The sequence below is a fragment of the Eutrema salsugineum genome, unplaced genomic scaffold (assembly GCF_000478725.1).
Source record: "Eutrema salsugineum unplaced genomic scaffold, Eutsalg1_0 scaffold_7, whole genome shotgun sequence".
NCBI lineage: Eukaryota > Viridiplantae > Streptophyta > Magnoliopsida > Brassicales > Brassicaceae > Eutrema > Eutrema salsugineum.
In genome coordinates, this window is record NW_006256486.1 from 7,795,060 (window position 1) to 7,814,414 (window position 19,355).

At 35.8% G+C, this 19,355-nt stretch overlaps 2 protein-coding genes and 1 non-coding gene across 3 annotated transcripts; 2 read left to right on the top strand and 1 right to left on the bottom strand.

Moving 5' to 3' along the window:
• Positions 1–2,368: 2,368 nt before the first annotated feature.
• On the bottom strand, positions 2,369–2,477 carry LOC112083273. The gene has a single exon (XR_002897562.1). It is a non-coding gene; the product is annotated as a small nucleolar RNA R71 (small nucleolar RNA).
• Positions 2,478–3,793: 1,316 nt separating this feature from the next.
• Positions 3,794–6,472, top strand: LOC112083043. Its single transcript, XM_024150767.1, has 2 exons — positions 3,794–4,634; positions 5,232–6,472. The coding sequence occupies exons 1-2, from the start codon at positions 3,794–3,796 to the stop codon at positions 6,470–6,472; spliced, it is 2,082 nt and encodes a 693-aa protein (XP_024006535.1).
• Positions 6,473–15,461: 8,989 nt separating this feature from the next.
• Positions 15,462–18,657, top strand: LOC18010424 (type IV inositol polyphosphate 5-phosphatase 11). Its single transcript, XM_006393513.2, has 7 exons — positions 15,462–15,754; positions 15,960–16,110; positions 16,215–16,345; positions 16,464–16,540; positions 17,155–17,280; positions 17,360–17,535; positions 18,185–18,657. Exons 1-7 carry the CDS (start codon positions 15,621–15,623, stop codon positions 18,479–18,481), a joined length of 1,092 nt encoding a protein of 363 aa, XP_006393575.2. The 5' UTR covers positions 15,462–15,620; the 3' UTR covers positions 18,482–18,657.
• The last annotated feature ends 698 nt before the right edge of the window (positions 18,658–19,355 follow it).

A 19,355-nucleotide genomic window follows, 5' to 3' on the forward strand; every position in this document is an offset into this window, starting at 1 on the left:
ATAGATTGGATAAACGTTGCCCAATTGGGATATATACCGTATGTGAGGTAATAAACCAAATGGTACTGATGTCCTTTAACCCAGTAAGAATTTTTGGAGCTCGACCTTTTAAAATATTATCGAAAACAGGTGGTATACAAAAGAAAAACTTCCGGCAACAACAAAGGAAAACATAACCCGTGACCTCGACAACAAAACAAAAATACCACATAAAAATACAAGTCATGATGGTTGATATTGAAACAAACAAAACAGAAGTAGCCAAATTTCGAACTACAACAAATCTGTGACATCCAAATGGAGATACGACCCGTGTATCATCCCAGCCAACTGCAAAATAACAACAAAATAATAATTAGCGAAGGATTATCAATCATAAACGAACCTATTGATAAGCCAAAATGACATAAGCTAAACTTAATATCAGTAAACCAAAACCATATTACCTAAAACAGAAACCAGTGACTACTTAGTTCAGAAAACCATTATAGCAACATTTCATTAATTAGTTTGGTCTTCAGAGCCACTTTAATGTCCGAAAGTGGCTCGGTTTTAGCTAGTAAACTATCAAGAAGCTTATGCTTCGACAGTTTGTCTCTCATTTCCAAATCTTGTTTCTTGATATCCCAGATACTGTGTATATCCACAGGCGCCTTTCCTGCCTGTTTATTAGAGGGTGTATGCATTCCAGTCTTCTTAGCTTGAGCTGCTTTTGCCGCCTTAACACCAACCGGCCTTGCCTCTGATACATCTTCATTTTGAGCTGTGGAGTGCTCCATCTTTCTGCGTTTTACCTTCTCACTATCTTTATTTGATGTAGTCGAACACCATTTCTGGTCGTGTCTAGGGTGAATTTGGCTTGGTAATCATTATAGAAGATCTCGTGTGCTACCTTCATCAGGGAGACTCGCCGTGAAGAGGAGCCACCGAGGGAGGCACCATCGGCCCTCCTGCTTCAATCTGTTCTTCGTTTCTAACCTTTGTCTCTTTCAATTCTCTGTAATTCTAAATACTTTTATGATGTTAAACTCAGCCATGTCTGATTAATTTTCCAGTTGGGTTTTTAAGGGATTTTTCAAAGGGAATTTCATGTCTTGATCATATGCTTTATTCGATTTAGGGTTCATAATCTTCTAGGAGTCTTTCGTTCATTCTTGTTCCCTATGCTGTTAATGTTGATAACCGCTTAGGAATTGATCTCAGTAATTGGAGCCACAAGAGTGTTGTATCGAATTACCAGACCTAGAAGTGATCTAGCGAAATCGCTATAAGAGACGAAAGCTACCTAAAGAGAATCGCGAGCGTGGACGAATTCTTTTTTTAATGCATGATCTTATTCGCAGCATGAGAGCGAGAGTTAATTGCTGTGTTAAGTGATTTGTTGATTAGGGTGGCGAGATTTGGCTAATCATACTTGCGCCTATTCGAGTTCGGGATCCTCACTAGATGATTACCTTTATCAATTTGTTTTTCATTTGATCAATTCATGAACCCCTGCGAAAACCCTTTAGACCCAGCGTTTAGTTCTTATTGTTTTACAACTTCTTTATTTCGTTTTCATTTAGATTTAGTGACACCAAAACCAAAAACCCCCATTTTGCTTGTTCTATTAGGCTTAAGTTTTGATTGATTCGTACTGAAAACTCAAAATCTCTATGGTTCGACCCTTAAGTGCTACAACACATATATGTGCATTTGCAGATATTTCAGGTTATAAATTTAAAACGTGAACCTAGAAGTAACCCTTGATTCTCTTAGCATCAAGTTTTTGGCGCCGTTGTCAGGGATTTTGATTCCTTTCGTTACGAATCTCTGCTTAATTCTGTAGAACTTTTTCTAATTTTTATTTTTTTCTTTGACTTTTCAAGTACTTTTTCGATGAGGGTCGGGAGTATATCCCTGATTGTCTCGCTGAAGAGCACCATATTCTAGATGGTGATCCATCTGATGACAAGCTTAATTACCCAATCGATGATGGCAATGAAGCGATTGGAAAACCAAAATATGCCAAGAAGGGAGAACAACTGATTGGAGAATGCGATGCAGCCCACAAAATTTTCGCAGATAGGCGAGCAATTCGACCACCCTTGCCTAAGGATGGCGACTATGAAGCTAAGGTACAATACATTAGCTATCTCAAAAAGTATAATGGTTTTTCTACTGAACACCCAATATATCATATTAAAATTTTGAAGAGCTGTGTTCAACCATAATGAAAAATATCGATTACCATATGTGTGTCCTTTTTCCATTCTCCCCAACTGGTAGAGCTAGTAAATGGCTTAAAACTTTGCCACATGCGTCCATAAGGACGTGGAAAGAGTGTAGAGAGACTTTCCTAAGTCACTTTTACACTAGAGATCGTTCCAAACTCTTAAGGGACAAGATCCAAAAATTTCAACAGAAGGCCACAGAGGACCTCTATGACGCCTGAGAAAGATTCAGAGACTACCAAAGAGATTGTCCACACCATGTTTCTCCAAGGAGCGCTTAATGACCATCTTTTACCATGGAGTTAATGAAGAACTGAAGTTTTTTTTATATACCTCTAGCAATGGAGAATTTTCCACTAGATCTGTAGATGAGGCTCACGCCTATATTACTAATCTAGCTGGAACTATCAGAAATAGAAGACTTCTAACCCAATCTAGATGTCCTAAGATCAAGAAAAAAGAATCATTTGTTGATAAAGAATGCCTAAATCAGATCAGGGAAGACATCCAGAAGATCCTTAGTAGGATTGGTTCGATTTATTACCCTGATAATGGAAGCAAACATAACGAGCCCTACATTGAGAAGATGAACAACTTTGAGGTGGAGAGGAATTTCCAAACCCAGGAGATGATGCAAACCGCTGATGTTTACCAGATTAAAGAGGCTGAGCATAATCAACCCCACCAGGGGTGGGAGTCTCTCAACCGCTGAAAAACTGGTATCCACCGCGGGTAGGAAGCTTTTGGCCGCGGCCAAGAAGAGCTCCACCATGGCTCAGAGCACTTCACCCGCGGCCAGTCAGATTTTCAACCTCCTTTCCAACCTTCTCGAGCAACCCCAATCAGATCAATCAAATCCCACATTTCCTCATTATCCTTTCTCCAAGATTGAATAACTTGAAAAATAGGTTAATAGACTCAAAAAGGAGATGGAGAGTCAATCAAAAAGGCATGCAGATGCTATTAACAAGCTCTCCACCTTTTTTCTTCTTCAGATTAGTGATGAATCAAAAGAGACGGATTCCTCTGTTAATGATCTTGATGAACCTTTTTCTGAAAGAATAAATGAATTGGAGACCTCTGATCACTTAAAAGCAATTACCCTCAGGAGTGGTTAAGCTTACAAGGAGCCAGAGTATCCAAAAGATTTCAAAGAAGGAGAAAAAGGAGGAGTTTCGGCTAATAAAAAGGGAGATGCAGTAGTCAGGAAAGAGGGAGAAAAGGAAAAGAAAAACACTCCTCAAGAAATTGCTGAAGAAGAACCTATACCACCTCGTCTTACTCGTGTCTACAAGCCCAAACCACCATACCCACGAGTTTTGAAAGGACCAAAGAAGGAGAAAGAAACGGCTAAGCTCAAAGAGATAATCGAGTAGTTAAATGTGAGATTACCTTTCATTGAAGCCTGTGTGATGAAACCTGCTCTTAGGAAATACATGAAGGGCACTCTAACAAATTCTTTAGCATTAGAAGAAGGTGTTATGATGATAACTCATGAATGTAGTTTCATCTTACAAAACCATGTCCCCCACAAGAAAGAAGACCCGGGAAGTTTTGTACTCTCTTGCACAATCAGGAATATGACTTTTGAACGTTCTCTCTGTGATCTAGGGTCAAGCATCAACATGATGCCGCTCTCAGTTGCAAAACGTTTAGGATATCATACTTTCCAGCCCACAAAAATCTCGCTGATTCTTGTCGATCGATCAGTCAGACAACCGGAAGGAGTCCTGGTTGATGTATCAGTCATGATAGGAGAAAACTGTATTCCGACTGATTTCGTAGTGCTTGAATTAGAAAGGGAGCCAAATGATCCTCTAATACTTGGTAGACCTTTATTTTCATATGCAGGGGCAATATTAAATGTTTCGGAAGGAAAGATAGATCTCCATCTTGGGAGTCTGATTATGCAGTTTGATATGAACAAAATTCTTGGGAAACCCACTTTAGATGGCAGAATTTGCTGGATTGATGAGCTTGATGAGATAACTGAGGAAGTCTATGAAGAATTCCTTCTTAATGATCCTTTAAAAATCATCCTCACCACCACAAATGATGACCGCAACCTTTTCGAAGAAGTATTGAAAGGGTGTGCGCAAATGCTTGTTAAAGCCGAGGATTATGTGAAACTTGTGAGCTATCTCGACCTGAATGAGGAAACTCACATCCCTACCCCTCCAAAAGATACCTTGGCAGCTATAAACGACCCATGGAGCGAGCTCAAAGCCCCAAAATTCGAGCTTAAGCCTCTTCCTGGTGGAATCAAGTATGCTTTTCTTGGACCAAATTCAACTTACCCTGTCATCATAAATTCTGGCCTAAGTAAAGCTGAAACTGTTAAGTTGCTAAATGAGTTAAGGAAGCATAGGAAAGCCATAAGTTATTCTCTAGATGACATACAAGGAATCTCCCCAGACCTCTGTATATATAAGATAAATCTTGAGGACAATACCAAAAATTCGATTGAAAACCAAAGGAGGTTGAATCCAAACCTTATGGAAGTAGTAAAGAAAGAGATCATGAAATTTTTGGAAGCACGAATCATATTCCCTATCTCACACAGAACTTAGGTGAGTCCTGTGCATGTTGTCCCGAAGAAGGGAGGAGTAACTGTTGTCAAGAATGACAAGGATGAAATGATCGCTACAAGAACAGTGACGGGACATCGAATGTGCATCGATTACCGAAAACTGAATGCAGTAACTCGGAAGGATCATTTTGCTTTGATCAAATGCTAGAAAGATTAGCAAATCACGAATGCTACTGCTTTTCTATATGGTTATTCTGGATTTTTCTAAATTCCTATTAGACCAGAAGATCAAGAAAATACGACATTCACATGTCCATACGAAACTTTTGCCTATCGGCAAATGCCATTTGGATTGTGTAATGCACCTGCAACCTTTCAGAGGTGCATGATGTCTATTTTCACTGATTTCATCAAAGATTTCATGGAAGTCTTCATGGATGATTTCTCTATCTATAGATCCTCTTTCGACAAATGATTGGCAAACTTAGGGAAAGTTTTGCAGCGCTGTGAAGACAAGCATCTTGTTCTGAACTGGGAAAAATGTCACTTCATGGTCTGCGAAGGAATTGTGTTTGGACATAAAATATCTGGGAAAGGTATTGAAGTTGATAAAGCAAAGATTAAAGTCATGACTAGCCTACAACCTCCAACTAATGTGAAGGGAATCCAAAGTTTCTTGGGACATGCCGGATTCTATAGGCGATTCATAAAAGGCTTTTCTGAAATTGCTAGACCTCTCACATGTATTCTATGCAAGGAAACAAGCTTTGAGTTCGATGATGAGTGCTTGACAGCATTTCATAAGATCAAAAAAGCTCTTGTTTCTGCTCCAGTTGTGCAGCCGCCCGATTGGGAACAACCATTTGAAATCATGTGTGATGCAAGTGATTTTGCTATTATAGATGTGCTTGGTGAGCGGAAAGAAAAGAAACTACATGCAATCTACTATGCAAGTAGAATTCTGGATGAAACTCAATGTAATTACGCGACTACGGAGAAGGAGCTTTTAGCCGTCGTTTTTGCATTTGAGAAGTTTCAATCTTATCTCGTAGGGTCTAAGGTCATTGTTCATACTGAACATGCTGCAATCAAGTATCTCATGTCTAAGAAAGATGCCAAACCAAGGCTAATCAGATGGATACTCCTACTGCAAGAGTTTGATATTGAATTTCGAGACCAGAAAGGAGCAGATAATGGAGTAGCAGATCATCTTTCTAGAATTCAAGTAGAAGAGAAACTTCCTTTGAATGATAGTTTGCCAGAAGAAAATGTCTACGCTATGGATACTATACCTATAACCGCACAAGAAAAGCCATACCAACCTCTTATACGGTGGTCAGATGCTTTTGAAATCCCATGGTTTGGGCATATAGCGAATTACTTAGCTGCAGACATCGAACCTCCACATTTCTTTGGCTATAAAAAGAAGAAATTCTTAAGAGAAATCTGGCACTGGGATGAACCTTTTCTCTGTAGGAGATGTGTAGATGGTTTATTCAGAAGGTGTGTCGCCGAAGAAGAAATGGAAGGAACACTGTTCGGATGCTATAGTTCAGCATATGCAGGACATTTCACAACCTACAAAACAGTTTCAAAGGTCCTTCAAGCAGGATTTTGGTGGCTTACTATGTTCAAAGACACTCACACCTACATCTCACACGCTGTGATTCATGCCAACGAATGGGAAACATCAGTAAGAGGAATGAGATGCCTCAAAACTTTATTCTAGAAGTCAAAATCTTTGATGTATGGGGAATTGATTTCATGGGACCTTTCCCAACTTCCTTCAGAAATCAATACATCTTAGTAGCGGTAGACTATGTCTCTAAATGGGTAGAAGCAATTGCCAGCCCTACTAATGATGCAAAAATGGTTATAAAAGCTGATTAAATCAATCATCTTCCCTTGCTTTGGAATTTCTCGGATTGTGATAAGCGATGGAGGATCCCATTTCATCAACAGAGTTTTCGAAAATCTGCTCAAAAAGAATGGAGTCACGCATAAAGTTGCATTTCCATATCACCCTCAGAAAAGTAGACAAGTGGAAATATCTAACAGAGAGATTAAATCGATTTTACAAAAGACAACCAGCGTAAACCACAAGGATTGGTCTGAAAAACTCGACAATGCACTTTGGGCCTATCGGACGGCATACAAACTCTTTTAAGGACCACGCCATTCAATCTTGTGTATGGGAAAGCATGTCATCTTCCTGTAGAGCTGGAGTACAAAGCACAATGGACTATTAATGAGATGAACATGAACTTTAAAGCAGTTGGAGAAAGAAGAATGCTTCAAATGCACAAGTTAGAAGAATTCCTCCATAATGCCTAAGAAAATTCCAAGATATACAAGGAGAAGACAAAGGCATATCACGACAAAAGGATCATACATTGATCCTTTGCTCTGAATGACAGGGTTCTTCTTTTCAAATCTCGCCTTAAGCTTTTTCCAGGAAAGCTACGATCAAGATGGTCTGAACCTTTCACAGTAAAGGAAGTAAAACCGTATGGAGCACTCATTCATTGCGGTAAAAAGGGAGATACATTCGTCGTTAACGGACAGCGTGTCAAACCATACCTCGCAGAAGAAGAAGGAAGAGAAGAAATGCTTTTGGCAGATCCACCAGGCTAGAGCATCATCAAAGTCAAGCTAATGACTTTAAGCAAGCGCTTAGTGGAAGGCAACCCACTTGGTATTTTACTTATTCCCTTTGATTTGAATTTTCTATTTTTGCTTCATGATTTTGTTTTCCATTATTTCAGGTTTTTAAGCGAAGAATGAATAAAAGGTGAACAGAAACCACGAACCAGAAAAAACATCGAGAGCTGTGAAACATAGCCAGGTAAGTACACCTAAACATTCCATATTTCAATCCATCATTATCCCGTCCTCCCAAGGATTTATCATACAGGGGACAGTGTGATTTAAGTATGGGGCAGTGTGATTTAAGTCTGGGGGCAGTGTTAAGTCTGGGGGAGAATGTTCATCCATTACTAATGAAATTTGGTTTGTTTTGAGTTTGTGTTTCATAAAAGATCTTTCACAAAAAGGTTTTCAAAACAGGAACGCCGAAAAAAAAAACCATGCGCTTCTAGACTTTACATGCTAGTTCTTTTGTGGTTAGTATCAGACTAGGCGGTAGCTAGAGTACTTGCACTACGAACTCCCACCAGAGGATTTCTATTCATGGAGATCTTTTCTGCCAGGATATACTAGCTCATTTTACTTGAACATAATTTTGACATCTAATTTTCTCATCATTGGTTTTAGCAGGCATCATGATATACATCTAGGACATCTTCACCCTATTGTTACCACTCTTTATTGTCCTAGATGGCCAGTTCATTTTTATCTGGTACCATACCCTTTACCCAAACATCATTTTGAACCTCATGCATTTTTTTCTCTAACTTATATGGACAGATATGAGTAAAAACGCCGGAGAGTGAAGAACAACATAGTTTTCAGTCACTCAAGAGAAAGACTGAAGAAATTTGGGAAAGTGGAGCATCAAGAATCTATCAAAGCTTAATAGTGCCTCAAAAAGCTTGAACTTAAAGGTAAATTTCGTGTCTCCTAAGACTCTACGTCCAAAAGCATTTTTCCCCTTTCAAAAAAAATCAAAAAAGTGAAAGGAAACGAAAAACAAAAAACCTAAAAGAGTCTAGGATGACCGAAATTATTTGAAGCAAAGGCTACAGGTATTCATTTATGAGTATTGGTTTTAAAACCTGGATAAAAAACTAAGTCTGGGGGAGTCATGAGGAGAACCTGAAGAAAGGAGATCAGAAATCTTAAGGTAAGAGGAATGTGACTGGAAACTGTGGATATCAACAACTCTATCCTCTCTTGCTGTTTTGCATAATATCATGTCTCTCCAGAAAAAGGTAACTTTAAACACATCAAACCTCACCAATAAACAGCCGTTTGAATACCTAGCCTTGAATGCCTTATATTCTTTTGATGAGAACCACTGGAATTTATAAAATGAATGTTAAGAGCTAGTTGACTGGAAGATAGGTCTAAGTGTGTAGACTTTCGCATGATGGATCAACGGACTAATTATGCATGTATTTTGGTGAGAATTTTCTAGACTATACCTGATCTGAACATAATGACTAACTTTGGTTTAGAAGCATGTTCTCTGAGATTTTGTTAGCTCCTGCGTTTTTCAAACCTCTTTCCTAACTTTGATTTTTGTTTGGGGGCAAAGAAAGGTCTAAGTCTAGGGGAGTTGATAACACCTGATTTTGACCATTTTTATAGATCACTTTCAATATCTTATGCAGGTGTTTTCACTCAGTTTTAAAATTTTTTAAGTGATTTCCATATTTTAAGAATCTCAAAAGAATTTTCAGGATATTTTGACAGAAGTGATGCATTTCGGAGCAAAAAGCACAACTTTAGATAAATTCAGACCGTCGAAGTTTTGGTTACAAATGGAGACCTTTCCACCTCTGATCATCCCCAAATTTTGCCACACGATAGAGGAGATAACCAGCTTTCCAATTCAAGTGGAATCAAAGAATCCAACGGTTAGATATCCAGATATGGTCGCTGCACTGAAGCTCACCGGCGGCCAAAACATCGTCCGCCGGGGATGCAAAATTTTAGACCACGGGGAGCTCATTTCCGAGCCTCAGAAGCCCACTTTAAAGCCCAAGTCACTTCCGTCACTATTCGTGAAAGTCTTAGGCGTTCTCGAGAAATCAAGACACTATATAAACCCCTTTTAAGTCATTTAGAAGGGTGTGCCACATTTTTTACCAGGAACCCTAGAAGAGAGACTCGCCGTGAAGAGGAGCCACCGAGAGGGGTACCATCGGCCCTCCTACTTCAATCTGTTCTTCTTTTATAACCTTTGTCTACAATTCTCTGCAATTCTAAATACTTTTGTGATGTTAAACTCAGCCATGTCTGAGTAATTTTCCAGTTGGGTTTTTAAGGGATTTGTTCAAAAGGAATTTCATGTCTTGATCATATGCTTTATTCGATTTAGGGTTCATAATTTTTTAGGATTCCTTCGTTCATTCTTGTTCTCTATGTTGTTTCTGTTGCTAACCGCTTAGAAATTGATCTCAGTAATTGGAGTCATGAGAGTGTTGTATCAAATTACCAGACCTAGAATTGATCGAGCGAAATCGCTATAGGAGACAAAAGATACCTATAGAGAATCGTGAGCGTGGACGAATTCTGTTTTTAATGCATAATTTTATTCGCAGCATGAGAGCGAGAGTTAATTGCTGTGTTAAGTGATTTGTTGATTAGGGTAGCGAGAGTTGGCTAATCATACCTGCGCTTATTCAAGTTCAGGATCCTCACTAGATGTTTACCTTTATCAATTTTTTTGTCCTTTGATCAATTCATGAACCCCTGCAAAAACCCTTTAGACACAGCGTTTAGTTCTTATTGTTTTACAACTTTTTTATTTCATTTGCATTTAGATTTAGTGACACCAAAACCTAAAATCGCAATTTTACTTGTTCTATTAGACTTAAGTTTTGATTCATTCGTACTGAAAACTCAAAATTCTATGGTTCGACCCCTAAGTGCTACAACGCATATATGTGCACTTGCAGATATTTAGGGTTATAAATTTAAAACGTGAAGTTAGAAGTAACCCTCGATTCTCTTAGCATCACTAACCTTTTTAGAGTGATGCATTGAAAGCGGGTTCAGCTTCTCCCTTAACTGAGCTTCTGTCTTTACTCATCTCACTATCCTTGCTTGTCTCTCCATTAAACCTCACCAAACAAAAAATATGAAAACCTAAATAGGATAACACAGTTGTCAACTATAAGTTAGATTTAAAAAAATAAGAATTACCTTGCGTACATGGGTTTAAGAAGCATCAAGAACCTCCGCAAAAGCACCTGTCATTGTTTCTACCACAACACTAAAAAAAATACATATCCGAAAAGGCTAAACCAAGCAACAACACTAACCAAAAATACTATACATAACCGAATGCATCATCAAAGACACAAACAAGTTTTTACTTAGCATAATTGTCTTAGTACATAAATTCATTAACTCCTTAACTAGAACATAGCCAGTTGCTGCGAATCATTTCTTCTACTTAAACAGATAAGAAATGGAAGCAAAAACAGCAAGAAAACAAAGCACCAAAGACCTATCACCTGCTTTTGCATTTTCCTCCTTCAGAATCGCAATTTCCTCCATCAGCATCACAATTTCCTCCTTAAGGAGTGTGACCTCTTCCTTTATCTAATACGCGGATCAAAGGATTGCTGTCTGTCAAGCGTAGCCATCCTCTCCCTTTGGTCTGCGACCTTTCTCTGCACGATTCCAATCTGCTCGGTAACCCCCTCGTCACACCATTTCCAGATGTGCTCTCCCCTCCCCTACATAAATGGTGTGTTAGCAAACCATTTAAACCCAAGAAAACAAACAAACGTCCACACTAAAGCTACAATAGTCATACCTCTTTAACCCAATCAGGGCACTTGTAGTACTTGCGGCCACCATTCCCTGAAGCAACACCACTAGCAGTTTCAAGCTTCATGACGCGTCCACAAAAAATTTTCTCAGGAATCCCCCAATTAGCATCCCAAGTCCTCTTTTGGTGCTTCAGATGACGTCTCTGAGTAACTAATAGGCATGATCTGCAAATAACAAACTACCATCTATCTACCTATACTTATAACTTATTCAACCTATACATCTCAACTAAACCAATCTAGTTATACTTATAACTCGCAAATCATTCATACGCATGACAGGATGAAGATAACTAAAACAAACTCACAATCAAACAAACACAAAACAACTTCACACATGAAAGGATCGAATCTACAATCGCACGTAAAACAATCCAAACAACTATCAAAAACAAAACAAACAGAACTCTTCACACCAAACAAAATCAACAATATTGTAAACCATAAAACTTGAAAACAAAATCGCTACGACTTTTCTGTGGTTACGGATCATCTAATATACATCCATAAGCGTCGGAATCACACATCGAGACAAAGCCTGATACAATTTACCCTAATTTGAATCAAACGAAAATTGCAAAAAAAATCCCTAAATCGAAAACCCTAATTTTGTAAACGTAAACCCTAAATTATAACCAAGAAACAGCTAAGATTGTAACCGCACGTACCTTGACAACGATTGTGGAGATATCGGCCACGAATTCGTCTTCTTCAGCCACCGATTTCTCGCAGATCTTTTCGCCGGTGGAGAGGATTTGGTTTCCGGAGAAAACGAAGAAGATAAGAAATGTTTTTCAGATTTTCGGTGTCTTGTGAGAAGAGAGAGAAGGACGATGAGAGACATCACGGAAGAACTTGATCAAAATCGGTTCTAAAAATCCTTCAGGAAGACCCGACTCTTCAAAAAAATGGGTTTTGGTTTAAATTAACTCAATAAAAGGGAAGAACCCCTCCATCAAACCCCTTAAGAGACACCGATGTAGATGCTCTAATGAGAGAATGAAAAGATTAAAGAAAGTTAAAAAAAGGTTAGAGTTTGAAAGTATGATCTAAAACAACAAAAACAAAATAAAGAAGAGAAAAACATAACTTGAAAATCTCCATAGCAAAGTTCAAAGGCAATAAACTTGTTTTTTAAGCTTATCTTTTCTCAATCTATTGCAGAGTATATTTGAATATCTGCAAGGTGATCTAGTTTTGCAAATATCTTTGAATATCTGCAAGGTGATCTAGTTTTGCAAATATCTTAACACGACGGTTTTCGTACTATTTTTAAGTTCTCTATATTCTGATATTTTTCATGCTGCATCTTCTAATTGTTCGACCTTCGGATCATAGAATCTACATCATCATTTTGTAAAATTTTGTTTTTTTAAAGAATATGTTTGATCATCTATTCTATTTAAACAGAAACACTTTTTATGTCCAAACATGATTTCTTTTATTTTAAGCTATATGGATAACTATGATTACTATTGCCAAACAAATTAATTTAATATAATCTTAATAAAAAAAATTATTTTAATTTAAATTTAAAAATAATTCTGAAATTTTAAATTTAAATTTAGATTAGTTTTGATTTCAATAAATTTAGATTAGATTAGTTATTAAAAACTCACAAAATTAGTTATTATAATATATATCTTTATAAAAACAATAAATAAGACATTAGGTTTGGTTTAGTTTAAATATTTAAATTTAAATAATATTCTCATAGTAATGTATAATAAACAATATAATATTATAATATGAACGGATGAGTTATAATCACAGTATTTTTCAGATTAATAGAAAAAACGATTTTGAATTATATTTTTGTAACTGTGGTTATATTTGATACTAGAAAACAAAATTTAAATAACAAATTAAATCTAACCATAATAACAAATTTTTGTCATTTATTAGAAAAATTATATCGATAAAAAACATAAATTACATTACCAAAATTGTTTAAAAAATAATTTAGAATTACAATGGACTGTTCGGAATTGGTGAAGATGTCTACACCTGAAGAATGGCCAGCTTTTGCGTACATTTGGAGGAGTTTGTGAAGATGAAGGATAGGTTCAGCTTTTTCTCTATATTACAGATCTCACGCGTGAAGAATTTAAAGGCAGACAAATTAGCAGGAAGTGTTCGTATTTATCCTCATTACATTACTTATGTAAACTCAATACCACTAGTTTGGTTAGTTAAACCGTTTTAGATATTTAGACTGTTGATAAAAAAAATGATTTATGTGAACGCACAAAATAGAATCTTATATAACATTAGTTTACAATCTCAATATACATAAAAAATTTTCCTTCTTAATATTACTTTATTTCTTTTTAGATTTTCCCTTTCGGGAAGAAATATACAATAATTTGAGGCAATTACAAATGTAAATCATCGATCAATAAATTATCTCTCTATATTCTTTTGGGAAGAATAATTTACTGGTTAAAGTTATCACACATCGAAAATGTATTCTTAGATATAATATGGAATTTCATCTAATAATAAATTATTAATTTACGAATAAATTAAATAGAAATCGGTTTTTAATACAAATTAAAGAAAAATGGTATGAGAGATATAGTCAACGAAAAAGGTCTCGTGCTGCATCTGATTTCTTTTAACACGTGTCCCTTTCTCCATTTAGTACACATCATTGGGCCGCCTCTTGAGTCTTGTCCAACTCTTTTCCCTCTCGACTTCTTCATCTCCTTTCGGTCGTATTTTCACAAGTTCCTTCTTCTACTGTGCTACCTTCCTCGAAGACTTCTTCTAGTGCGCAAGTAAGTCCTCTTATTTTTAATTTTCTTTTTTTCTTTTATCGAACGATGCTCTTTTGAAACATGTAGTAATCAACAGATAAAATGGTTTCAATTTCGGGTGTTTTGTTCACAAAAGTTTTAGCTAAATTAATTAGAACAATAAGTATATAGTTTTAACAGATATTGTCACTTAGAACACTCTTAAACAGAAAGTTTTGTTAAAATTAAGGGTATTTTATCGGTACTAGACCAACTACCAAAAAAAACTTGCATGTTAAAAAAAGTGATGGAAGATAATATTGTGTAAAACTATTTATCCGAATTTATCATATTTTTTCCGAATTTATTATACTGTCATAGATAATTGGATTTCATCAATTAAATATCAATTAGTTTTATTTCAGTGGGATTTCTAACTCCATTTTTACTTTATATATTGTGAAAATGTGGGTTGAAATCCAGTAAGTATGCAGCATATAAACAATTTTTTCTTAACCTCTAACATATATATATATATATAGAGAGAGAGAGAGAGAGAGTTAATTTGGTACATGTAAGAAAATGAAAATTTATTTAGATAAATGATAATTGCTATAGCTACTAAAAAAAACCCAAAAGTATGATAAAAATGTTGGCGAGAATACCATATTTTCTTTTCTTTTCTTTTCTTTTGTTTTCTGAAAATACCATGTTTTCTATTGTCACAAAATGCAGATACGTACTCTTTTTTTTTTTGAACCTTGCAGATACGTACTCTTTCTTTCGATATTATAGAAAAAGAGAGTATTGTTCCAAGATACATTTCAAACTCGTACAACATTATAGATTTGCGTATAATATTCTTGCATTTAAATACTGAAAGATATATCTAATTAAATACCAGTCACCATTTGTTTAGTTTTGTTTCTAGAGCATGTCGGTCAAATTCGAGTGAAGGACAATTTTAACTTAAAGTTTGATTCAAATTCAAATCGATTTAAATTAATACGAAGTATTAAGAATCTAAATATTAGCTAGTTGAATCTATGTATCATTGTCTTTATAGTAAAAGTGACGCATGTCGGTCAAATTTGAGTGGAGGGGCACAAAGTAACAAAAAGAATAAATAGATATAATGAAAAACATTCATACAAAAAAATGTAATATCTTAGTGCAAAACAAAAAAAAAATTGTTGAACTCACCACTCTTGCATAAAGTTAAAAAGTCACACCCATTTATGTAGGTGTATAGACTTATAGTTATCATAGGCGCACACACACATGTGATGTAGATGTGAATAGAAGTATCGTCCGCATATGTATATAGGGTTTTCTCATCCGCATATATAATATAAATATATAACCATTGAATATCTAATAAATACAAAAGGTTCTATTGTACTAGTATTATTTTCTCCTCGATCTAGAGATTTCCTGATGAAAGAAAAAACAGCGAAAGTCATTATCAAATTTGACCGTCCAGTTGGACACGTACACGTCTTTATGGTCAAACACCATTCACCTAACTTCCTAGAAAACCACGTAACATTGCATGTGCCCAATTTTCTCTTATGCAACCCCAATCAATTCATTGTTAATGAGTGAATCGACTTAATGAAATCTCTAGGCTCTTATCATATCAATTCTCTTTAAATATGCCCACTTCTTCCCTTCTATGCAATCTCTCTCTCTCCTCTCTCTTTCCTCTCTGCCTATAAAAACCTTTAAGATCTTGCCTTTTACGGAGAAATTAAAGTGCATGCAGAGACAATATATGGGCAATACAAATTCCTTGTGTGGACGTAAAAGGTAACAATTGTTGTCATCCTCTATTTTTAATATTTGTAAATACGAAGTACTATAGACATGTAACGTAGAGTGAGTAAGATCTGTCCAACTTTCCTTCATCAAGAAATCTCATGGCCGGTTTGACATTTTTTTTTTTTGACATCCAGTTTAACTAAAAAAACCGGTTTTGGGATGAGTTAATGATATGTGTTGTTGTGTATTATAGGTTTTCCGACTACAAGAAAACTCCGATGGGTTTGGTTGGTAACAAATCGCCTCAAGATGGTATTAGAACAGTTAAAGCTGTTAAGAGTTGCAGCTTTCCTAGAAAATCAGATCTTTGCATCCGTATAATTACATGGAACATGAATGGAAAGGTACATATTCACCAATTATCGATCACGTATAATAAAATCATCTTCCTTGATTCCATTAGATTTAACTACGATTTATCATTAACTCTTAACTAATACATGTGAAGGTTTCATATGAGGATTTGGTTGAGCTTGTTGGCAAAGACAGGAAGTTCGATTTGCTTATCGTTGGCTTGCAAGAAGCTCCCAAAACCAATGTTGCTCAATTTTTGCAGACAGCTTCATCTCCAACTCACGTGTAAGTATACTCCCTACTTGTTTCTTTTTATTTATCTCCATTTATTCTTAAAAGCCAAAAACGTTCTTCCTTTGTGTTTTTTAACATTGCAAACCTCCATATCGAAATGAAACGGCAGGCTTCTTGGGAAGGCGAAATTGCAATCGATCCAGCTATATTTGTTTGGGCCAAAGAATTCACAAACATTAGTAAAAGGTATTTTTTCATCTATCTTTCACTAGAAGTATACTCTCTTCTATAACTAAAATTACCAAGGCAATCCAATTTTGGTTAACTCGACTAAAAAGGAAAAAAAAACGATCAATAGAACATTTAACCTTTTTTAGCTTGGAAATCCTATTAATAATAGAAGATATACTTAATTAAATATACTAGTAATGATTAAAAAATACTAACGGCGGAAATATGATGCTAGACCTTCCCAAATGCTCGATCTACGAGCACAGGATAGCTATTCCATATACTTATTTTTGGGGGGTTAAATCCATATACTTTATCTATTTCACAAATATATCAATCTAGAAACCTATTAAAAAATATAGTTTGTCCCTTATTAATTCACTAAATATATTCATACATTAAAACAATAAAGTTAAAAACTGAATATTTTCTTAAAATTTTACATTGAAAATACAGAACATTAATTTTTTCTTATAAAACAAAGATAAAACCTTTAAAATAACCTTTAGGAAACGTAAAAAGTATAAATCTTTGTTTCACAAAAAAAAAAGAAAAAAAAAACTCGAGACATATATAAGATTTTGTAATAAAACAACAATACAATTTGATTGGTGTACGATTAATTGCAGAACTAAAGGCGGAAAGACATTCGGTAGGAGGATTTGGAGGTTTAATTGGAAGAAAGAAAGGAGCAGTCGCTATTCGCATTAACTATGATGACATCAAAATGGTTTTCATCGCTTGTCACCTCTCTGGTACCTACTTTAATTTGGATATATGCTAATTCACAATCAATTACAACTAGAAATACTAATATTACAAATGTTTATGCAGCTCACGCAAATAAAGTAGATCAACGAAATGAAGAGTTGAGACACATATCAAATTCACTATTATCAAGAGACAAAGGGACACGTGACCTCACTGTTTGGCTTGGAGATCTCAATTATAGGATTCAAGATGTATCTAATCGTCCTGTTCGATCCCTTATCCATAACCATCTCCAATCTGTAAGTCTTTTCTCTTCTTCTCCAACTCCATAAAATCCAAAAAATAGCTTGATACTTATAACTCTATAAGTGGACATTCAGCTTTTGAGTTTTGTTTAATATCAAGGATGGGAAGATTACTACTCCTTTTCTTTCACAATAGGTGATGTTTTATGGAAAGATTTTTTCACTTCACACTTGATAATGTTTTCAATTTTCAATGCAAAATTAATGATTTTTATTATTATTTTTGGTCATTTGTATTCTGAATATTATTTTATTATTGGTTGAATTGTGTTAGGCAGGTGATAAATGATAGCTTAATTTTTTTAAAGAGCGTAAACTAATTAATTCCTTAAATTATGTATGCAAAAAAATTAAACATAGTCTATTTTGAAACAAATAGAGTAATAAAACAAAATTCTCATAGATATATCTTGATATAGTTTAAAATTCTAATTCTGAGTTATTTTGTTCAATTCGTCTCGTTTCGATTACACAAACTTTGGTTTTGATTTCGTAGAAGATACTATTACGGTATTACCGTTGGGCTTAATTAATATAAAGTTTTCTAAGATTCTATTTTGAGTAACTTAGCCACTTAGGGACACGGTTCGATTTGTTACCTACTCTCCAATCCTATAGATACTGACATTATGACTTTACGCAGGTTCTTGTGAGTAAAGATCAGCTCTTGCAAGAAGCCGAAAGAGGTGAAATATTTAAAGGTTACTGCGAAGGAACTTTAGGGTTTAAACCGACTTACAAATACAATGTAGGAAGCAGCAACTACGATACAAGCAATAAAGTGAGGGTTCCAGCTTGGACAGATAGGATCCTGTACAAGATCCAAGATACTGAAAATATTAAAGCAACTCTTCACTCTTATGACTCCATGGACCAAGTCAATGGTTCTGATCATAAGCCCGTGAAAGCAGATCTTTGCTTGAAGTGGATCCACGATTAGATATGGATCCATGAATTTTTTGAAGGGTTAGATGATGTGCAAATGCTGCTTTGTTGCTATTTTGAAAGTAAACGGTAGGTACGTAGCGTTTATGTGTTTTCAATGTAAAGTTCGCAACTTTTCTGATAAAAGTGTTAATTTCTTGAATATATATGTATCAAGAATTGTTCTCTGCGTTACCCTTTAATTTTACTTTGAAAGTCGGTTGATCCCACACTACGTTCTTGGTGATTAATCAAATATTTGTCTTCTCATTCGTGGCTGGCCTCCACAGTGAGAATCATGCATGACAAGCCATTCTCAAAGATTTGCACCGCGTTAAACGAAGGCATAGAGATAGCTACCCTCCAAGCTCGACTAATTCATGAGGTTCAAACCAACATTACTTTGAAGTCATTTACTGGTGCCACAAATATGTAAAAGTTACCCTTCCAAGCCCCTAAACGTAAGCTACTCTTCGTGAATGGTTAGGTTAGGCCTTTGGTCTTCGTCTCCTTCTGTCACCGTTGGTCCACGTTAGATTTGAGTCTCGTGGCATTTCTTCCCATCACTGCGTTTTCTTTTCTTACCCGTTGATAGAAATCTCAATCTACTTACAACAACAGTGGCGGAACTAGAGAGTTTCTTCATTGGGGGCAAATAGGAATAGATATAATTTTATAAATGAAGGCATTAACATTGGGCTTTACTAAGTTACACCACCTTTTTTAAATTAGTTGGGGCGAATGACCCCATATTGTTACATGTGGCTCCACCACTTGATAGAAGACTGTCCTAGAATTGTCACACACTTGGCTCAGTGGAGGTTGATAGATCCTTAAATCCAGACCGGTTCAATGAAAAGATGTTAAGGCGTGAGCAAGAGCTCGAAGAT